The following is an 18,472-nucleotide window of genomic DNA, read 5'->3' on the forward strand; positions in this document are numbered from 1 at the left end:
TATATATTTTATTTACATAATTAAAATCTTATTTAATAAATTAAATATAACAGAAAGTTATAAAGAACTAGTGAAATAATATTCACAGAGTATTAATAAGGTAAATGATACAGAAAGCAATTAACCTTAAAATTCCAGTACCAGTTCCAATATCTAAAATTGTTTTATAACCATCCCGAACAGCTCTTTCAATAGCACACTGGTAAGTGATATTTCTTTTTTTATCGTTAAGCATTATAAAATGCCATCTTTCAATAACTATATTACAAATATTTTCTAAACTAATTCTGGCTGGAGCAAAATCTGGATTTAAATTAAGAGCTTTGCGAAAATATGAAGCGGCTTCATCAATATGTCCCAATCTATATAATAAAGAATAATAGAAAAAAAATATTTTATTATTATAATACAAATGTAATTAGAAAGTTTGAATCTGTATAGATTAAATATTTATTTTCTATTTAGTTTACTACTCTTCTAACTACAGTATAAAAATTTTTTTGATTTTAATAACTTATAAAACTTTCTTAAAACATATTTACAAGGCAATTTCTGAATAAAATTTAATTATTTAAAAACTAAGTACAGTATCCAACACATATTGCTAATAAGAAACAAAAAGTAAAAGTATATAACAAGTAATTGAAAATGATTTTTTAAAATGTTACAAAATTTAAATTATTCTGTGATCATTTTAATCTTATTTAACACTAAATTTACGCAAAAGATACTGGTGGGAATTTACTGTATATATGAAAGCTTTAATCTATTTTGAAATTATGAAAGAAACATATCATTAAATCAATAGTTTTTAATGCAGTTTAACAATTCATAAGAAATTACAAAAACATTTCAAAATTTTGATTCCAAAATATATTCAATTACTTATCAGAAAATGAGTGTAACGAACACTTTGTACCATACATGTGATTGGTCGAGTTGCCAGTGGCGCGAAGCTATTGTTCGTTGGATTATAACTAAACGCCCCTAAGGCGGAAGACCCCTAACCGCGAAAACGGAAGTCGTTGGGAGAATAACCCTGCGCGATATGAGAGGAACCGCAGGGTCAGTCACTCTTTGGCTTGGTCTCTGGTTGTGAGGACGTCGACGAGTGCAAGAAGCAAGAAGAACGAACGTATACCCCAGAATAGATTGGAACCTTGGGGTACGGACTCACCATTTGAACTTGTACCTGGCTAAGATTCCAGTTAGCCGTAACAATGAGAAAGTATAAAAACTAATTGATATAATAATATTATACATTTCAATAAAAATTTAAATTATTAAAAATGAATATTATATTTAAAAATATACCATTAATACAATCACCATATAATGATAATTTATAAATTATATTAATAAACATATTTAAATTTCTAAAAGAGAAAGTTTTCATCTGTAAAAATGAACATAATAAATTTAAAACTAGAGGCTTATTCTATATTTCAATTTCATATTACATAAAGATATTTTAAAATCATTCATCTTCATCTGTAAGAAAAATAATAAAATTTCTATAAAGCTTATTTTAAAATTTAAATATTCCATTAAAGCTGATTTAATTTTTGTGTAGTCCTTAAAAAAGCAAAAGTAGAATATTAAATGATGTATCCATGCTTTCAGTTAAATATATTAAATTCATATTCTTATATTAAAATAGGACAAAGAATGAGTATTATGTATATGCCATTTGAAAACCAACAAAAGTAAAAAATTAGACTGAATAAATAATTTCAATAATAAATTTTTATTACTTATATATCTGGCAGATCATTTGGTTATTTTAATAAATCTGGTTATATATATTACTATATATAACTTACACATTTATATTAAATTTAATATTTAAATTTACATAATTTAAATGCTAATAACTTTGTAATAATGTTTCAAGATTATAGCTTAAACCTTCTATTATGCAATCCTGTAAATATTGTTCAAAAAACGTTTCATAATTCTGAGTTAAACTATTATTAATGCACTTACTTTAAAATAAAGTAAGTACATTACTTTATTTTAAATAATTACAATGTTATAAACTTCAAACGCTATTGCTTTGATCTCTGTTTGATGTATGCTTTAATTTGAATATGTTATATAATTTATGCAAGTACCTTGAAATACTTTACTTATCATTCAACAATATTAAGAAACTGAAAAACACAAAGTATCATTTTACAAATTTATTACTTGTTAGTATGAAAATTTCTTACTTCAGTCATTAAAACTATCAATGAGTTCAAGTACGTCAATAAATCAAGTCCTCATAGATTATCATTTATATCTTGAAATTCTCTATAAAAAACAGTTATTAATCATCTAAAGAATTTTATCAAGCACTCAATATTTCTCATATCATATGTAAAGTTACAAAACAAGAGACTATTTTTAAATTATATTTATCAATAAGTATATACAGTAAAAGTTCTTTTATTTGTTACTTGATTATTCATCAGTTTCTATTAACTGTCATGACACTGGAATGTGTTATGTCTGAGAAACCATATTATAATAAAGCATCTTATTTAATAAATTAAATATAACAGAAAGTTATAAAGAACTAGTGAAATAATATTCACAGAGTATTAATAAGGTAAATGATACAGAAAGCAATTAACCTTAAAATTCCAGTACCAGTTCCAATATCTAAAATTGTTTTATAACCATCCCGAACAGCTCTTTCAATAGCACACTGGTAAGTGATATTTCTTTTTTTATCGTTAAGCATTATAAAATGCCATCTTTCAATAACTATATTACAAATATTTTCTAAACTAATTCTGGCTGGAGCAAAATCTGGATTTAAATTAAGAGCTTTGCGAAAATATGAAGCGGCTTCATCAATATGTCCCAATCTATATAATAAAGAATAATAGAAAAAAAATATTTTATTATTATAATACAAATGTAATTAGAAAGTTTGAATCTGTATAGATTAAATATTTATTTTCTATTTAGTTTACTACTCTTCTAACTACAGTATAAAAATTTTTTTGATTTTAATAACTTATAAAACTTTCTTAAAACATATTTACAAGGCAATTTCTGAATAAAATTTAATTATTTAAAAACTAAGTACAGTATCCAACACATATTGCTAATAAGAAACAAAAAGTAAAAGTATATAACAAGTAATTGAAAATGATTTTTTAAAATGTTACAAAATTTAAATTATTCTGTGATCATTTTAATCTTATTTAACACTAAATTTACGCAAAAGATACTGGTGGGAATTTACTGTATATATGAAAGCTTTAATCTATTTTGAAATTATGAAAGAAACATATCATTAAATCAATAGTTTTTAATGCAGTTTAACAATTCATAAGAAATTACAAAAACATTTCAAAATTTTGATTCCAAAATATATTCAATTACTTATCAGAAAATGAGTGTAACGAACACTTTGTACCATACATGTGATTGGTCGAGTTGCCAGTGGCGCGAAGCTATTGTTCGTTGGATTATAACTAAACGCCCCTAAGGCGGAAGACCCCTAACCGCGAAAACGGAAGTCGTTGGGAGAATAACCCTGCGCGATATGAGAGGAACCGCAGGGTCAGTCACTCTTTGGCTTGGTCTCTGGTTGTGAGGACGTCGACGAGTGCAAGAAGCAAGAAGAACGAACGTATACCCCAGAATAGATTGGAACCTTGGGGTACGGACTCACCATTTGAACTTGTACCTGGCTAAGATTCCAGTTAGCCGTAACAATGAGAAAGTATAAAAACTAATTGATATAATAATATTATACATTTCAATAAAAATTTAAATTATTAAAAATGAATATTATATTTAAAAATATACCATTAATACAATCACCATATAATGATAATTTATAAATTATATTAATAAACATATTTAAATTTCTAAAAGAGAAAGTTTTCATCTGTAAAAATGAACATAATAAATTTAAAACTAGAGGCTTATTCTATATTTCAATTTCATATTACATAAAGATATTTTAAAATCATTCATCTTCATCTGTAAGAAAAATAATAAAATTTCTATAAAGCTTATTTTAAAATTTAAATATTCCATTAAAGCTGATTTAATTTTTGTGTAGTCCTTAAAAAAGCAAAAGTAGAATATTAAATGATGTATCCATGCTTTCAGTTAAATATATTAAATTCATATTCTTATATTAAAATAGGACAAAGAATGAGTATTATGTATATGCCATTTGAAAACCAACAAAAGTAAAAAATTAGACTGAATAAATAATTTCAATAATAAATTTTTATTACTTATATATCTGGCAGATCATTTGGTTATTTTAATAAATCTGGTTATATATATTACTATATATAACTTACACATTTATATTAAATTTAATATTTAAATTTACATAATTTAAATGCTAATAACTTTGTAATAATGTTTCAAGATTATAGCTTAAACCTTCTATTATGCAATCCTGTAAATATTGTTCAAAAAACGTTTCATAATTCTGAGTTAAACTATTATTAATGCACTTACTTTAAAATAAAGTAAGTACATTACTTTATTTTAAATAATTACAATGTTATAAACTTCAAACGCTATTGCTTTGATCTCTGTTTGATGTATGCTTTAATTTGAATATGTTATATAATTTATGCAAGTACCTTGAAATACTTTACTTATCATTCAACAATATTAAGAAACTGAAAAACACAAAGTATCATTTTACAAATTTATTACTTGTTAGTATGAAAATTTCTTACTTCAGTCATTAAAACTATCAATGAGTTCAAGTACGTCAATAAATCAAGTCCTCATAGATTATCATTTATATCTTGAAATTCTCTATAAAAAACAGTTATTAATCATCTAAAGAATTTTATCAAGCACTCAATATTTCTCATATCATATGTAAAGTTACAAAACAAGAGACTATTTTTAAATTATATTTATCAATAAGTATATACAGTAAAAGTTCTTTTATTTGTTACTTGATTATTCATCAGTTTCTATTAACTGTCATGACACTGGAATGTGTTATGTCTGAGAAACCATATTATAATAAAGCAGCTAAAGCTTATTCCTCATTATTCTTTATTACTTAAAAGCAATGAAGATTAGTGTAAAGTGCAATAACTGTGGATGAATGCAAAAGTGAACAGAAACTGACAATAAATGCATAACCATAATTACTCACAATGAAGTTGAAATTATGTTATCAAACAGCATCTAATGATTTGAAATGCAGGAAGAAATAGAGGTATCACAAATGTTACTATTACATAAAATATACAATATTTACTTTGTAAAGACTAGGAATTCATTGAAACAAAAAACAGATTATTCATTATTTTACAAAATAAATTTAAACATGTGTTTAAACTTGAGTTAGATAATATATACAGATACAATTTAAAACAAAACAAGTGTCATATAGTATATGTTGAAAATACATATTATATGCACATCTTTAAAACTGTATAAATAATTTTTAAAAATTTCCATTAACAGTCTTGTTTATTGTTTATCTGTCAGATTCCTGGTACTGACATCATTGAATAATTGAAGTTTTACTCAAAGTACAGTAGAGTAATAGCTATAGATAGTTTTTATTGATAAAGATTTTAATAACATTTTAATGAATTTTTATTTGTGTGCATGTGTGTTTTATTCATAGCTTTTAATAGAAAATTATAAAATCTTACTTATATAAACTTTTAAAATAAGAAATTTTTAATGACATATAATTATTGAAATAGTTTTTCAAATTTTGTAAATTCTTCTCAAGTTGGTCATTTATTTATTTTTTTCATTTTGAAAAAGCTATTTCTCATCATTGTCTAATTTAAAAACAGTAAGAAAATATGAAAATAACCATTTCTAAGGATCCTTTTGTAAACTGTATTTATAATGTAATGCTATTAGACTATGTTCATGTAGAAGCAATCATTTTATGGAAGCTTCAATCAAAATGAAATAACAATGATGATAATTCTAATAGAAAGAGATTTGTATAAACAATTTGCAAGCATAAGAATTTGTCAAAAAAAATCTGCATGCACAACAATAAAAAAAAATGTATCAAAAACTGTATACATTATCAGTTAGTTTTAAATTAGATAAATGACAACAAACAACTTTCAATAATTATTTAATTATTATTAAAAATTAAATTTTGTACTTTTAAAGTACTTTCAAATTATATTAATGATTTTAATTGAAAATCATAGAATCAAAAATTTATATAAACAGGCAGTCCATAAATATTGTCATGCCTTATGTGTAGTTCAGAATATGACAGTATGTGATAAGGGGGGATACCTCATGATATCTCATTTCACATTTACCATTAATAAGTGCCATATCTGCTTCTTTTATGCAATGTGTCATGTTTAAAATATGACTGTGATTGAAAAGTATCAGGAATTGTTCAATTAAGCTGCACGCATGTGAGTATGCTGCTGTCATTTTCTTCATTGTTTAGTATATCTTTCTTCAACATCTAGCATCAATCTGTATGTCATTGTCTGCCTTTGCAAATAAACACTTGTTTTGTGTGTAAAGAATTTTTCTGTTGGCAATTTTTCAAAATGTTGAGTGTAATCGAGCAAAGAATGTGCATTAAAGTTTGTTTTTGCAACAGAAATATTGCTACATAAACACTGGAAATGTTGCAAAAAGTTTTGAGACAATAGTCTATCAGAAACAAGAATTTTTGAGTGGTATGAGATGTTCAAGAAAGGCAGAGAATGTGTTGAAGATAAACCACACCCTAGAAGACCAACACTTCAACTGATGAAAAATCCATTACTTGAGTCTGAGATTTGGTGCTCAATGATCATCATTTAACAACTGGTGACATTATTGAACATGTTTCCAGCATCAGTTGGATCCTGTCAAGCAATTTTAAAAGATCATTTGGGCATGCAGAGCATATCAAGTTGTCTGAAAAACATTAAATATTTTCCAAAAACAACAATGTTCAAGTGACTGAGAAAATGCATTCTCAAGGCAAATCATTCTTAAAATGCTTCATTATGAGTAATGAAACATGGATCTATGTTTTTGCACCAAAATAGCTCAACAATCAAGTGAACAGCACTTGAAAAGTGAAGCAAGACTGAAGCGAGTGCATCAAAGTCAGTCAAAAATCAAGGTTGTGTCAACTATTTTCTTTGATTTTCATGGTGATGTGCATCATAAATTCCTTCCAACTAGCCAAATTGTCAACAAAGAATATTATTTGAGCATTTTGTATCATTTATGTGAAGTAATTCATAGAAAATGACCTGATTTGTGGCAAGAAAACTCATAAATTTTGCATCATAATAATGTACCTGCTTACAATGCTCTTGTTGTCTGTGAATTTTTGGGCAAAAATTCAACAAATATGGTTCCACAAGCTCTGTATTCATATGATATGGCACCATGTAATTTTTTCCCCTATTTCCTTGATTAAAATTTATCTTTCACGGTCACCTGTTTGAGTCAATTGATGCCATAAAACAAAATTTGAAGGGGTTTCATGAAAACAACTTTAAAGAATATTTCAAGGATTGAAAAAACATTGGCATAAGTGCATTACAGTGAGAGAGTTGTGCTATTGCTATGAAAACATAGGTTGTCTTTGTTATTAAAAGCACTTGTGAATGTTCAGCATAATTAACAAATCCTAAATATTGCAAGCTATGGACAATTAAGCCGTCATGGAATGTGTTGATCTTTCCGACCATATTTATTTATTTTTTTGTTGTTGCTTTCATAAACCTGAATAGTGTACACATTCACCCTTACAGTACCTTTCTATAGACTTGTCCACTGACTTTTGTGCCATTTTTGTAACTGTCATTTTTTTTATTATTAAGAAAACGGCTTTTTGTTAACACATGGTATTTTCAACTGTGTGCAACCTATTGCATATGCTTGTTTCACAGTAAACTTAACATTTTGTTATTATGTTATATTAATATTACTTATATATTTTTAGTTTTTAGCAATTTTAGTCATTTCTAGCCATTTAGCTAAAATGGCTAAATGGCTAAACAGCTAAATGGATAGAAAAGAAGAAAGAATTTTGAGATTATCAGAAATTGTGAAAGAAGAGAAGAATAGAGAAGAAGAAAGAAAAGAAAATCTAGGTGCAATTCAAAGACATTTGAACCCACTATTGAAGCAGTTGATGAGTTATTTTCCAATGATGAGGTTGAAGATAATGTAGATAAACAGGAACAGGACACAGTTTCAGAGCAGTCGGGAGATGATGACGCACAAGTTGGAATAAAGCCTGAATATACAGAAAGGAATGGACAAACTAAATATTCTTCTAATTGACATCATTTAAATGGTGTCAATGTTTACATAGGTATTGTCTTAATAGTGACGTCATCGTTGATGATAAGGTTTAGACGATCTAAACCTATCGTCTAAACCTTATCATCAACGATGATGTCACTGGTCACCAACCGACGCTCTAACAGACCACAGTGTATCTGAAGAAGGCCTATTAAGAAGGCCAAAAACGTTCGTACTCGTGTATAAATGGCTAGAAACAAGTGAGAAAGGTTTTGTCTTGGTCAAACTAAATAGGGAATTCACTGGCTTCCATGTAATAGATGAACAGCTAATCACAATTTAGTTATATGCTTTCCAGATGTGAAAGCACAGAAAGAAGTGAATTCACCTGTTGCTGCCTGGAGGCTATTTTTTATAAATGAAATTTTGGATGACATTGTGAAGTATACAAATCAACATATACAAAAAATATGTTCAAACTATACCCAGGAAAGAGATGCATGTGATACGTCAAGGAGTAAAATGGAGGCTTTTATTGATCTTCTCTACATGGTTGGAATTCTTAGAGTTTTGCACCTGAACTTGTTATATGATTTGTGGTCAAATGATGAAACCAGGGTGGAATTCTTTTGTAACTGCACGAATATATGAAGGTTAAAGTTTTTAATGATTAAAATGATTAAAAGTTCACAATATTTCATACTTTATGTTAAATAAAATTTAATGTTGATGTTTAATTTGTTTTCTTTTAAATAATTTTCATGTTAAAAAATTTTAAATATTCTCTTTGTTATGAAAATACAAAATAATCAAAAACAATGATTCATATATTTTTAATGTCCTTTTAGAAGGCGCAAGCCATGTCTTTTAACTTGTGACACCTTGTGAGTTAAAAGACATGGCTTGATTGTCTAGGTGCATTTATTATCAAGTCAGTCCAGCAAGTTTTCAATATTTTGTTTCTGATGGAGTGAACATCTGCATGCTCTCATCATGCCACACAGGAATGATAGCCACAAGTGTATGCACACTAATCTGTATTCCAGTGCACTGAAAACAGATCAAAATCTCATTCACTCAAAACATTAACTGGAACATAAAACTGACAATGTTTTGACTTGAGTGTCTAAGCAGTCACATATTGACAATATTGAATCTCTTCAATATTTGTATCAATATTCAAATATTGAAAACTTGTCAATTATATTGATTATCTATGAGTGCCGTAAGATTGTTGAGATAAACAATGTTATTTTTGATATACATAAAACCTTGATATCCTTCAGGGTGTAGAACTAGACCAAGCACAGAATACTGTATTTACAAGTTAAGCAGTTATTTACTGTTTTAGACTTCTTAAAAATGTTTATTGAATTATTTTGAAAAATTGAATTTATTTTCAGAATATTACCAAAGAAGGAAATATAGAGAAGCAATTCTAAATGATGTTCTCTAAATCTGTTGAATGCAATGTCTTTCATGGATTGAGGGAAACAACTTTTGAATTTGTTTGGAATGCTTTATTCAAGAATGCAATACAGAAGGTGTTGAGTGGATAGATGTTTATGATTAGACATGATCAGACCAAAACATTCCTATGGACACATGCCTCTAACATTCACTTTGTTTCAATTGAAAATCACCTTACAAGTTATAGGAGTGAAATAAGTTTCTAGCAAAGTATAGTGAAAATAAAACTTTTATTAATGTAATGTTATTGTCATGTAGTGTTTTATTCTGATAAAAGTGTAAATATATCATTTTATTTTAATATTTATTACATAACTGACACAATATATTTATATCATAATAATGCAAAAACTTTGTTGGGAGATGACAACTAATGTTACATCATTTATGAGATTAACTTTGTCATAATTTGATAATGAATGCCATGGGATGGTAAAGAAGGAGTTAGTAATGTGTAATTTCTAGCAATTACATTATTTATGGGTGGCTCAAAAACACTTTTTACACAGACTGCATCAAACCATCCATATCTCAGGTTTTTCTTCCAAACTATTCTTCTTAGAAAACTCAGAGGAATATTTTTCTATCAAATTTCTATTATATATATTTTTCTAGTCAAAACTGAAATAAAAAAATCAGTTTCCAAGTTAATATGTTTTTCAGTCTTTGCACAATGTAAGGTACTGTACTGTACATCTGACAACAGCTTTAATCTTCCTTCTCATATAGTAATCTGTACAGTTAGATCATGAATATGGAAAAAAATGTGCTGGTAATATAATTCCAACTTGATAGTTTCCTATTTTGTTTTGTCCAAGTTTTGTGATAAATTATAAGTTTCCTCATAGAGAGGGATCAGAAGTGTTCTAGTATGTTGCACACCAAGACCATACCATACCTGTCTAACCTAAAATTCAGGAGCTAAGGAACCAAAATTAAAGTTATTGTCTATAAGAGGTATCCCACAATAAGCAAAGATATGAATAGAGAGCGTGTAAGTCAATCAGAAAAGTTGTAATTCTGTACAAAATTCTTTCTGAGAAACAATTCAAAAGATGTTTCAAACAAAATAGGGCTACTTTGAACATGTTTTAAACTTTAAATTTTTGTTACTTTGAATTTTGTAATTCTTTTTACATTTGAAAGAAATTGACTTTTGTTGATTGGTTATTTTGAAAAGAATAATTTACTCTTTGCAGTTTGGTTTATTTTATAAACAGTAAAAAATAATACATTTTTCTTAACAATAATGATTTATTATAAAGCTCTATTCAAGAATATCCAAATCAACCCTTGTTTCTATATACAAATTCATTTAATCCCAGTTGGCCAAATTTCTTGTATTCTGGTTGATGGTAATGCCACAAACTGATTCTTTATATCAGCTTTAACTAGAAAATGCTCCTCTGAATCTCTTACAACAAACAATGGTCAAGAAAAGCATGTTTGATACAATCTGTATAAGAATACATAAAAAATCTTAAAAATGGATTATACAATTAAAAACAGCTGATCAATTAAAAATTAAATATACATTTATAAGGCATTATTTTAAAATAAACTTACCTTAAATATTCTTTATATATTATAACTCATATAATTTTATAATAATAATCCTCTAAATTGTTAAATTACAATAAAACAATTACATTTAAAATGACACTATATTTTCAGATTGTTTCACTTATGAACAGAGTAAAGATATTTTATTATCATTTACTAAATAATTTCTTCTTCACATTCACAAGAAAACCATTTTTTATTTGTTTTAAGCAATAACTTTTCAAATGGGCTTTTACCAGAAATATACACAAAAGTAGAGAACAAATTGTTTAGCAAGTACCATTAAAAAGTGTCAGTTGATATATGCCTTTAATCTATTCTAAAGTAAAACCATTTATAAATACAATAAATGCTTTAAATAGAGTTATTTTATTATAATTTATAGTAATATAGAAAGTTGTTATTTACTTTCTCTAAATTTAATCTAAAGAATTATTATTAAAAATTGTATTTATAAAATACGAGGGCTATTTTTAAAATAAGGTCTGTTTGTGAATGAGAGTGAGAATGACGTGCGATTGCAGCAGTGTGCACGAGCATCTGCTTTCAGCATGCTTTGCGCGTGTTTAGATGCCATTTGCAGCCGTATCGTCTGTCTGTGTGCTGAACTGTAGAAGTTTATAATGTTTAAGAATATTGAGCCGCTCGCCGACTGTAAGATACGATCTGTTATTCGATTTCAGCATGAAAGATCATGATAACTGTCCTTTGGGACAGGACAGGGACTTTGTTAGTGGATTTTATGCCAAGAAGTACAACAATCAATTCTGATGCTTATTGCAAACTTCAGAAAACTCCGCCGTGCCATACAAGACAAGTGGCGTGGCCTAATGTCTTCTGGCAGCAGGCGACAAATTTCTTTGAAGTTGGAATTTTAAAAATTTTTGAGTGGTATGACAAATGTTTGAACAAAAATGGAAATTATGTAGAAAAGTAGATAAAAGTATGTAGAATATGGAAAAAAATATATTTTAATGATATTTACAGTATTTTTCTTCNCGAATGGGAAAAACAGCTTGTTCCCAACAAACATCCGATCCAGGATGTGTAGATAACATGGTATCTTCATCAAGATATAAATCAAACCACACTGCAATGGCATCCAGAGATCCATTCCAATTACATATAAAATTATTTTTCATAATATGACCTTTAATTAAAGTTTCAATTTCCTAAAATAACAAATACTAAATTTTTAATCATATGTATAGATTTATCAATTTTTAACAATTTTTAAATAATAAAACATTATAAATCTATTAGTATATAAAATGTTCAAAATTAAAATTTTTTGGATCTTAATCTATGACTGATTTCACTTGCATATCTTATAAATATCATTTACTCTGTTCTAAAAGATGTCAACTTATTTAATAAGAAAATTATAGGTTTTAATTTTGAAAAACTTCATTATATTATTAATATATTATTGGTTGACAGCAGTTGGACAAATATAAAGTTGACTGTATTTTATTTAAGTGTTCATTGAACAACATGAACACACATGGACATGAACAAGACACACACAGCATTTGCATGCAGTAAAATGATAAAACTACAGGACTTCAAAAATATGCTGACCATATGGTCAGTAAAGTTATTGGTGGATCAAATATTCACATTTATAATTAGTAATAATATATTATTAAGAATGTTATTATTAAAAATTATATTTGATTTATAAAACAATTATATTCCAAAGATCTATAAATTATTGTAAAAACTATATTTTCTAACAGTTAATGTAAATATGAGAGTAAATTGACAGGACATGAGACTCATCTATTAGTGTCCTCTAGGGAACAAAATTGGTATTATTTTTGAGTTCTATCATCTTTTTTTTATAGTGGCAGGTGAAGTTCTATTGATTTATGACATTAAATGTGAAAAATACAACTATTTTCAACAAGACAGACAAATGGAAAATCCTAAGATGAATAAAATCACTATTTGTGGTATGATTCAATATTTGTTTTTTAAGAAAATGAACACAATGAAGATTGTGGCCAATAGGAAACAAACTTTAGACAACAATGCTCCTTCAAAAAACAACAATTTGCCACTGGGTTGCACAATTTAGACATGCTGATATGGGCTTTGAAGATGATGAACATCCTGGACCATCAAAAACTGTAACAACTCCAAAAATAATTGATAAATTGCATGATGTTGCTTTGAGCAAATGAAGACTGAACATTAAAGAGATGGCTAGGATCATAGGCCTATCAATTAAATGCATACATCACATTTTTCATGTTGAATTGGACATGTCTAAGCTGTCAGCAAGTTGGGTGTCACACTTACTAAATGCAGATCAAAAACATGAAAGAGCACACATTCAATGACAATTTAAAGCTGTTTAACATGGACTGAGTAGATTTTTTTGCACCATTTTGTTACAGTTGATAAAACTTGGCTTTATTACTATATTCTAGAATCTAAATGGCAATCTTAAGAATGGAGATATTGTGGCAGTCCTCCACCAAAGAAGGTCAAGTTATTTCCATCATCCAGGAAAGTAATGACCACAACTTTTTGGGATTCAGAGGGAATACTTCTTATCAATTACCTTACAAAGGGCCAAACTATCAACAGGCCATATTATGTTCTCTTTTAGACCAATTGAAAGCAGCAATTACTGAAAAAAGACCTGAAATGGCTTGAAAAAAAGTGCTATTCCATCACGATAATGAACCTTCTCACATGAGTCACATTGTTTGAGAGAAATTGGATCAATTGCAATTCCAAGTTGTCCTCCACTCACCCTACTCACCAGATCTAATGCCGAGTGACTTTCTCCTGTTCCCTAAGCTCAAACTTTCCTTTTCAGAAAGAAATTTAAGTCAGATGAAGTGGTTATTGTTGCAATAGAGCAGTATTTTGATGATCTTGAATCATTACAGAACAGGCATAATGACACTTCAGTTCTGCTGGTCCAAGTGTGTTGAATTACAAGGGGAATATGTTGAAAAATAAAAAATTAATAATAATGCACTAACTCATGTTTTTCATTTTGAGTCTCATGTCCCATAAAATCACCCTCATAGTACACAAAACAATTGAAACTGGTCCAAATTAAAACCTAAAAAGGTCTCATTAATAAAAAAAAATATTAATTTTTAAAACTGTAAATATGTAGTACTGAACTTATTGACAAACAAAGTGTTTTTATTTATGATATACTATACTGTAAATATGTACAGTACTAATCACACACTATATATCATAAACACAATAAATTATAAACAGTGACCAATATTTTATATACTACTAATATATAGAGCTTCTAGAAAATTTTATTAAAGATATAATTTAATTAAGAAGTTACATAATTAACTTTGTTAATTTAGCTTTAAATTTAAAGCTTAGAAAACTGATGTCAGAAAGTTTAGAAAATATAAAAATATGATAAATTTTTTCATTTTATTAATTAAAGTTTAAATATGATTAAAATGTATAATTAATATCTAAAAGTTATTCCAACATTTATAGCTTATGTTTTTGCAAAACCAAACTCTAAACTTAGCTTAAAAAAAAAAAACAGTTTTTTTTAGGATTGACTATTTAGAGCATTTTTGGCACTTCAAATTTCCTGCAATTATTCTAATAAAAAATATTCCATGCAATTATTTTAATAAAAAATATTTTTAGAATGATAAAGAGACATCTAAGTAATCATACTTAGATGTCTCTTTATCATTCTAAAAATATTTTTTATTCATGTTATAAATTAATTAAATTTTAAAATTTTGTATACTAATGATAACACTTTAAACAATATCGAAGAAAAAATATTTTCATAAAACAATGAGTGAATTAATATAAGATGATAATAGTAAATTAAAAGACTGATCTGCTTTGTTCATCTGTAAGCTAAAGTTTAAAATAAAAATAAAACTGTTTATAAATTTCCATTCATTTTATGATGTACAACTTTTGTAAATAATTAATTGCAATTGAAAGAAAAATTCATTTTCTCAAGTATTAGATCTACACTTTCAAATAATTCCATTCTAGATATTCAAAAATAACAAATAAAAAAATTTTAATTTAAGATTCTTATTGAAATATGATAAAAAGTAATAAAATAAAATAAAAACGATTGTATTATGTTTCTTTATTACAGAATATAATCATAAATCTGTCAAATTGCAAATACAACAGATGAATATAATTAAGAAAATATAATTAAGTATAACAGATATAATTAAGGAAAGTATTAATCAAAATTTTTTTTATAATACAATAAAATTCATTTAATGTATATGTTAAAGGAAACTTATGAAATCAATATCTTAAATAAACATATTACATTAAGTTTTATATAAAATAAGTATGTTGTTGAGGAAATTTGTTATTTCTAACAGTCACCACTATATAATAAATAATAATAAAAATAAATTTTTAAAATGTTCTGCATAAATTAGAAAATTCATAGATATTATCTATTGATAGTAATCATCAGGATGATAAACAACACTAAATAAATTAGAGAAAATTTTGAAACCCAAATGTCTCATCATCAAAAGAATATTTGATCTGATAATGAGACATTTGGGTCTTGAAAACTGTTTTCTAATTTATTTAGCATTGTTTACCACTCTAATGATAATTTTAGAGCCAGTAATCAATAAGACAATTATCTAATAATATTGATTAATGAATAACATTGATAAAAATGTTATAACATTTTTATTTAATTTGTTTTGCATATTTTATAGTTTATATAAATTATAAACTATTCAAAACAAATTAAATAACAACACTGTATAAAGAAATGTATTAAAAATACTGATGATTGCATGGAAAAATATATTATTTTGTGATACAAACAAGAATAAAATCATATAGCAGCAATAATAGTATATCTTTCAATAGAATAAAATATAAGTAAAAAAAAAAAATACAAAGAAAATTATTTAAAAAAGATATAGATTAATACAATTTCTATTTTATACACAAAATTAAACAATTTATATTTAACCATTTTGTAATCACTTGCCACACTAAAAACAACAAACAGTTTAGAATGGTTAATGTATTGTGTAATGTCTTTACATTTTTTTAATATTTATTTTTTATATTAAAGATCAAGTTGATATATTGACTCAATATTAAAATTATTTATATAAAAATCTAAAATAATAAGAAATTTAGGCATTGACATTTTTAAATATTGAAGATATACCAGTAACTTAAACATGAAGTTCAAAGATTGTTTACCATCTAAAATTTTAAAATCTTAAAATTTTAAATCACTTAAAACTTTAAAAATATAAGCTTAGTTCAAAATCTTTTACAGAATTTTGTATTAACAAATCATCTATTTATACATGATCTGATGTCTGATAAAACAAAAATTACATTTAAAATATATTAAATTAAAAGTTAACTAGATGCTTCAAGCATTTTCAATGTTACATTTGAAAATATGGAACTGTTTTCCAAAATATTAATTGAAAAAATTTAAAAAAATCAAAGAAAATCCAAGAATAGTTTTAATTATAATTAAAACTATTCTTGGATTTTCTTTGATTTTTTTAAATTTTTTCAATTAATATTTTGGAAAACAGTTCCATATTTTCAAATGTAACATTGAAAATGCTTGAAGCATCTAGTTAACTTTTAATTTAATATATTTTAAATGTAATTTTTGTTTTATCAGACATCAGATCATGTATAAATAGATGATTTGTTAATACAAAATTCTGTAAAAGATTTTGAACTAAGCTTATATTTTTAAAATTTTAAGTGATTTAAAATTTTAAGATTTTAAAATTTTAGATGGTAAACAATCTTTGAACTTCATGTTTAAGTTACTGGTATATCTTCAATATTTAAAAATGTCAATGCCTAAATTTCTTATTATTTTAGATTTTTATATAAATAATTTTAATATTGAGTCAATATATCAACTTGATCTTTAATATAAAAAATAAATATTAAAAAAATGTAAAGACATTACACAATACATTAACCATTCTAAACTGTTTGTTGTTTTTAGTGTGGCAAGTGATTACAAAATGGTTAAATATAAATTGTTTAATTTTGTGTATAAAATAGAAATTGTATTAATCTATATCTTTTTTAAATAATTTTCTTTGTATTTTTTTTTTTTACTTATATTTTATTCTATTGAAAGATATACTATTATTGCTGCTATATGATTTTATTCTTGTTTGTATCACAAAATAATATATTTTTCCATGCAATCATCAGTATTTTTAATACATTTCTTTATACAGTGTTGTTATTTAATTTGTTTTGAATAGTTTATAATTTATATAAACTATAAAATATGCAAAACAAATTAAATAAAAATGTTATAACATTTTTATCAATGTTATTCATTAATCAATATTATTAGATAATTGTCTTATTGATTACTGGCTCTAAAATTATCATTAGAGTGGTAAACAATGCTAAATAAATTAGAAAACAGTTTTCAAGACCCAAATGTCTCATTATCAGATCAAATATTCTTTTGATGATGAGACATTTGGGTTTCAAAATTTTCTCTAATTTATTTAGTGTTGTTTATCATCCTGATGATTACTATCAATAGATAATATCTATGAATTTTCTAATTTATGCAGAACATTTTAAAAATTTATTTTTATTATTATTTATTATATAGTGGTGACTGTTAGAAATAACAAATTTCCTCAACAACATACTTATTATATATAAAACTTAATGTAATATGTTTATTTAAGATATTGATTTCATAAGTTTCCTTTAACATATACATTAAATGAATTTTATTGTATTATAAAAAAAATTTTGATTAATACTTTCCTTAATTATATCTGTTATACTTAATTATATTTTCTTAATTATATTCATCTGTTGTATTTGCAATTTGACAGATTTATGATTATATTCTGTAATAAAGAAACATAATACAATCGTTTTTATTTTATTTTATTACTTTTTATCATATTTCAATAAGAATCTTAAATTAAAATTTTTTTATTTGTTATTTTTGAATATCTAGAATGGAATTATTTGAAAGTGTAGATCTAATACTTGAGAAAATGAATTTTTCTTTCAATTGCAATTAATTATTTACAAAAGTTGTACATCATAAAATGAATGGAAATTTATAAACAGTTTTATTTTTATTTTAAACTTTAGCTTACAGATGAACAAAGCAGATCAGTCTTTTAATTTACTATTATCATCTTATATTAATTCACTCATT

At 25.6% G+C, this 18,472-nt stretch overlaps 1 protein-coding gene across 1 annotated transcript in view; it reads right to left on the reverse strand.

Moving 5' to 3' along the window:
• The window catches only part of LOC111613486 (protein arginine N-methyltransferase 9-like), a 60,359-nt gene that overhangs the window by 25,583 nt on the left and 16,304 nt on the right, over positions 1-18,472 (reverse strand). The window contains exons 8-9 of the mRNA XM_023354845.1: positions 2,619-2,855; positions 126-362 (exon numbers count right to left, since the gene is read on the reverse strand). Coding sequence (XP_023210613.1) covers positions 126-362; positions 2,619-2,855 — 474 coding nt within the window. The remainder of the gene's footprint in view (positions 1-125; positions 363-2,618; positions 2,856-18,472) is intronic.

This window comes from Centruroides sculpturatus, unplaced genomic scaffold (assembly GCF_000671375.1).
Source record: "Centruroides sculpturatus isolate CEXI.00-Female unplaced genomic scaffold, Cexi_2.0 scaffold2, whole genome shotgun sequence".
NCBI classification, from domain to species: Eukaryota; Metazoa; Arthropoda; class Arachnida; order Scorpiones; family Buthidae; genus Centruroides; species Centruroides sculpturatus.